General features: G+C 37.2%; 1 protein-coding gene across 1 annotated transcript in view; it reads left to right on the forward strand.

Annotated features, from left to right (window-relative positions):
- Positions 1–5,629, forward strand: part of SEMA3A (semaphorin 3A) — a gene marked incomplete at both ends in the record, with an annotated part of 169,519 nt that extends 163,890 nt beyond the window's left edge. The window contains 2 exons of the mRNA XM_084268648.1: positions 3,538–3,680; positions 5,174–5,629. Of these exons, the coding sequence (XP_084124774.1) occupies positions 3,538–3,680; positions 5,174–5,629 (599 nt within the window). The remainder of the gene's footprint in view (positions 1–3,537; positions 3,681–5,173) is intronic.
- Positions 5,630–6,000: the final 371 nt, after the last annotated feature.

Consider the following 6,000-nt stretch of genomic DNA (forward strand, 5'->3'; position numbering starts at 1 on the left):
TCAATAGCCAAAAATAAGTTCCAGTAATTACTCCTTGTCTACACATTCCTTTACAGTATCTGCCAATTGATTCTCCATGTGAACCAAAAGAAACAAACAACAAGAAAAAGAGAACAATCTCTTAATGTATATCTCATTTTTAAAGACACAGCAGAATCGGACTTTGGTATCAATCTAAAGCAATAATGCTTTTAATATGGTTTAGGTAGCTACTTCAGTTGCCCTTTTGTGCAAATGTAAAAGTAGTATAAAAGGACTGCACACAAACATTAGAGGGAGCTGAGGATCCTTAGCTGTACAGGTGTCTGGCCAGACAGTAATGTCTAAATCTAAGAGAGTAAGAGCATAATCACCTTGCTGTCAGTGAATATATAACTTTTTTTTTTTTTTAAGTGTAACATACTAGTGCTATCAAGAAATTACTCAAGTTTTGGTGTTGTTGGGTTTTGGGGTTTTTTTTTGAAGAAGTTGTAGAACAAGAGGCATCTTTATGTCATTTACCCCATGGGAAACTCAAAGAATTTAATTGTATAGTGACATCCATTCATCTGCAAAGCAATCTTGGTATAAGTACTTAGCCTTTCATACTTCTTAGGTTATGTCAGAAATTATGTATTTAAAGGATATTTATCAAGCTAGTAAACTGATACTGCTGTTCAGTTCACTTTGGGAATTACAGCTCTCAGACAGGATTTGGGGTTCAATTTCATAACCAACTTTAGGACTTCCATAGTTTTCTAATTCTTCCAGCTGCTCTTCTGAACTTCTTAGACTTTCATTCTTCCTTCTAGTCTTTTCAGCTTTTCTCTCAGTCCCAGAGCTGCACTCTGATCCTGTGATTATTCCATCATTTTGCTTACTTTCCTGCACTCCACGTGCTCAGTATTACATGAACTTTATAGACAGTTCTGGACTTGTCTTCTGCTCCCTTAAATCATGGAAATGGAATTTGAACGATCTCTTAAATCCTTCCTCTTCTCATTGCATGACTGTAACCCACAATATATTTCCTGGAGCTGTGAGGAAATTTAAAGTGCGCTTCTGGCACCTTCCATGCTGATCTCTAACACACTAGAATGCCACAGACCAGATCCAAAAATACACTCAGAAATTAGGAATGGCATCAGATCACCCACCCTCAAGGTTACTTTCATGAAAACTTGTGACTAGCTTCTTAGATACTAAGGATAACCTAGGAACCTGTGTTTTCCATCAGAAACTTCTCCATATTCTTAAAAATATGCTAGTGCTCATGGACAGTAGGACCTTTGCCAAAGAAATATCTATTTTTGTCCTTCATAATGATATTTAGGATCTAAAAGATTCTCTCTTTGCATATAATGAGACCAGTGTTGTAAGTACTCTGCTCCTGTATAATTCACTTGGGCTATGCTGTGTTCAGGAAAATATAGTCAAGTTGTACTGATAGCCATTTAGGTTTAGGAGATTGATCTCTACTTCCAGTAAAAGCACCCAAACTATCAGATTCCTTTTGTTGAAGTTGGGCCATTCCTCAACTGTGATTCAAAGTTCATGGAACCTGGGAGAATGGAATTGAAATACAGCAGGCATCCTTGGTGGAAATCCCCATGTTTCCATCTTGTATTTTGGAAGCCTGTACATCTGCTTCACATCATGGCAGCAGTAGCATGAGTGTCCCAGGTTATAAAAGAGGACATTTCCTACTGACTATGTCATGCTGCAGCCCTACATGTGCTATCTGTTGTGGATCCCAGTTCAGATCAATCTGCCTCTTGTTGACTATGTTAGGATCTTTGGCTGCCTCCTCAACCATGTGAATTCTGTTTCTAAATTAGACTACCTAACTTGAAACAGAAGACTCAGGACATCTGTCAGCCATTCACAGTGTTGACTCTGCACCGATGAGTTATCAGCCAGTCATTTCCATTTCCAACCTTTGTCTTGTCATGTTTAATTATATTCAACTAATCTCTTAGTTCCACTGTTTCATTGACACAACTTCACCTATGCACCTATGACCACTGGTACCCTTGGCTACTTTCTCTTCTATCTGTCTTACCCTTCTCTTTCTGTTTTGCTTTTTAATCCATTCCTCCATGGCTCCTCATCTTCCTGGCCCAAAGCTGCACTGACATTTATCGTAAGGATGTGGTTTCTGAGAGAAGTCATAAAAGTTGTTTCACTTGTTTATATAGCACCCCACTTACTTGCTGGAATGGTTCACAATCCAGCAGAGAAAAGCAAGCTAACCCGTTCCCAATTTGTTTAGTGTTAATAGGCCATTAGATGTTTCCTGACTGAGAACTGGGCAAGCACCAGCTCCTACTCTGTCCCCCAGTCCCATCTCCTATCCCCTCTCAGGACTGCAAGTCATTATGGAAAGACACATGATTTCTGTATCAATGTAAACCAGGGGCTCAACAGTATTTTTACCTTTGGCTCAGTCATGTAGCAAACAGCCTGTATTTGCTACACAACACAGCCAATGTAATAAAGGCACAGTGAGAGCAAACAAAACTTGATAAAGGTTTTATTGAGGAGAATTTTAATTAGATAACATTTTTCTATTAAAACATAACAAAAGAAATTCCTTAAAGGTTTCCAGTGCTAAAGATCAAAAATGGAAAATAGAAAGAATGACAATGGCAAACAGACAGGAAACCCCATGAGATCAACACCGCAATGAATAGCTTACCAACCCCTTCCTCCCCATATACTCTCCAGTGTTATTGTACTGCTGCCACATTAAGTCCATAACAGCATTTTAAAGAGCTAAGGTGGAGAGTTGAAATATGATGCCTTACAGCCTCTGCGGTATTGGAGAAGAATCAAATGCCATGTAAGTCCTATAGCTATGTGATATTTCCAGCAAGTTGATGAATATCTTGAAACATTGTTGCTACAAAAGGAAGTAATTTATTTAACTTTCTTTTTCCCCTCCTATAATGCCTGGTTTATTAACCTCATTACATTTCCATAAATTATATCAGTATGGGAGGAAATGATTAATTGAAGATTGTTTCCTCAAAAACATTATTCCTGGTCATTAACAGCTTCAGCAAACTGCAGTGCCATATAATCTAAACATGTTATACTGCTTTTAAATAGCCTAATGTTTTATTACTTTGCTCTAAAGCATTATGATCATAGAGCCCAGGAGGCATCATTACAGACATTCTGCAACTACACCCTGACTTTTCTCACTGCATACAGTTTGCTATTAAAAATTCTTGTCATATCCTAGATGTTTTCCTCGATGAATATTAATTAGTTTTATACAAAATTTCACAATGAAATTCATTAACTTCACGTATTGAGATGTTAGCAGCTGTTACGATTTAAACTACAAAAATATTTTAAAAAACCAAACCCCAAACCCTGCCAAAGACAGAGATGTTGATGGAGATTTTTCAAATGGCATACACATGTAAGGAAATTTTTCTTTTAAGGTTTTTATCTTTAAACATCTTCAGGAAACCTAATTTCTAAACAAACGAATTCACTTCACCATTGAGATTTTTCTTTCTTGGTAATTTTATTTTTTTTTCTTTACAGATAACCCAAGTGGTCAGACTCTGGAGGAAAAGATTATCTATGGTGTAGAGAATAGCAGCACTTTTCTTGAGTGCAGTCCGAAATCTCAGCGTGCTGTAGTCTACTGGCAATTCCAGAAGCAAAATGATGATCGCAAAGAAGAGGTACAACAGAAAAAATAAAGAGATGCAATTAGTATTCTCTGTGAAGATATACTTGAACCTGAGTCCTTCTCTGAATTTTTCTTTAGCAGAATTTCTCTGGTATCTTATAATTTCTCTGGTTCTTCACCATATTCTTAATCTCACCATAAAGTCCTATAAGCTAAGAGATTTTACAGAGTGTGACATGAGAAAAGATTCATATCCTGCAGAACACAATGGTTTTCCATTACACATCTCAGAAACACAAAAAGTTAGCATGCTATCTAAGTGATACCTAAAGCATTGTAGTTAAATAGTGCAAAGACCTTCAGACTCCTTCAGAAAAAAAGGCTAAGTGCATTCATTTAATTATACTTTTTGACTGAAAGGCAGTCTAACAGGAGCATTTCCTGTATCCTGCATGCTCTAAGACTTTCCTGCTGATAAGACAGAATGAATAACTGAGAAATTTAGTGGATTTAAGGCATGAAAACTTGTGCATTTGTTTCATCAAAAGCAATATTCACAGATGCAAAACCACTGACTTTCCCTGCTTGCATTATGTTAAACTGATACTTTATTTTTCTCTTTCTCTTGTCACCAGTATTCTTATGTTACTACTCACCATGGTCCTCAAGTCATGTTACTATCAAGCTAGGTCACACAAATCTTAAGAGAATAATCTACTCTGGAAGGTACTAAGACCAAGATAGGAAATTAAAACTTGTTTGTTGCATTGAACTATTTGTAAATATACCCAAACTACTCTGTTGTTGGGTTTTTTTTGGTTTTGAAGCATTTATTAAATACATAGTTACATTAACAGCTTTAGATACTTCTGCTCTTTGCTTTGTTTACATGACTAGTAAATTATTCAGAATTTATCCTGGTGGAGAGAGCAACAAACAGGTTTGTGCCCTTTCTGGCTACAGTGACGTGCATTCAAAGAATGAAATTATATTCCAAGACATTAAATTATTCAGACAAAAATAATATACAGTATTTTAGACAATTTATTTTTTACTTAAAGCTTTCAGCTTTAATCCCTACTGCTTCTTTGTAAATTCTCCACTCATGCAGACATCACTTCTCTGCATAAAGGCTTTTGTAGTAAGGAGCGATAGGAAGACAGAGAACCTTTCCCACATATATATCTAAGCTTGACTAAAAAGTAAACGTGACCACAGTGATATAGTCATACACATCCATGTTGACTCTGCTGCTATAGCCTTTCATCTTCTGTAATCGTACCAGCATATCCATCAGCAGTAGGGACTAAGGAATTAATTTTTAATCTCCCCAACTCTCTTTGCAGGCCACAGTAATTTTTCCAGAGTATTTGAGCTTTCCAAGACAAAGATGACTGGCAAGGGATTTTCTATTCATGTGGTTTTGGGGATTTTGGCTAGGTTTTACCCACAGAAAGGAGTAGTACTAAGGTACTAGTATGGTTATATAATTTGCACATATAGGAAAGATAGATATTGAAATAACCACTTATTTTTCCAATACAGATAAAAATGGATGATCGCATGATCCGGACAGAACAGGGCCTATTGCTACGAAGTCTTCAACGGAGAGATTCTGGTATTTATTTTTGTCATGCTGTGGAGCATGGCTTCATGCAAACTTTGCTCAAAGTAACCCTGGAAGTAATTGATACTGACCACCTAGAAGAGCTGCTACATAAAGAAGAAGATGGTGATGCCTCCAAGACCAAGGACGCTACCAATAGCATGACGCCCAGTCAAAAGATCTGGTATAGAGACTTCATGCAGTTAATCAATCACCCCAATCTCAACACAATGGATGAGTTCTGTGAGCAGGTTTGGAAAAGAGACCGCAAACAGCGCCGGCAAAGGCCTGCCAATGCGCAGGTGAATACGAATAAGTGGAAGCACCTACAAGAGAATAAAAAAGGTAGGAACAGGAGGACCCATGAATTTGAGAGGGCACCACGGAGTGTCTGAGCTACATTACCTCTAGGAACCTCATCCAAGTAGAAACTTGTATAGACAGATAACTGGAAAAAAAATGCAATATTCATGAACTTTTTCATGGCATTATGTGGATGTTTACAAGAGTGGAAAGTTCAAACAATTTCCACCAAGTTTAAATAAAATCCATTTCTAACTTTCCTAGTAAATCCTTTCTCTCTGCTCTGATTGTAAGACCAGAAAGACCAGAGTTTCAAGGATGATGACTCACCCGGATCTAGCTTATTGCTCAAAAAATTCTGCAAGTGTTCATCAAGCAAGTTTTGCTTTCTCTTTTGCCTGAGATATAAACAACATGCTGTATTTCATGCTGTCATCTTAAAGAAAAGTAAAACAAACCCCAC

This window comes from Gallinula chloropus (genome assembly GCF_964237585.1).
Source record: "Gallinula chloropus genome assembly, chromosome: 1".
Taxonomy (NCBI): Eukaryota; Metazoa; Chordata; class Aves; order Gruiformes; family Rallidae; genus Gallinula; species Gallinula chloropus.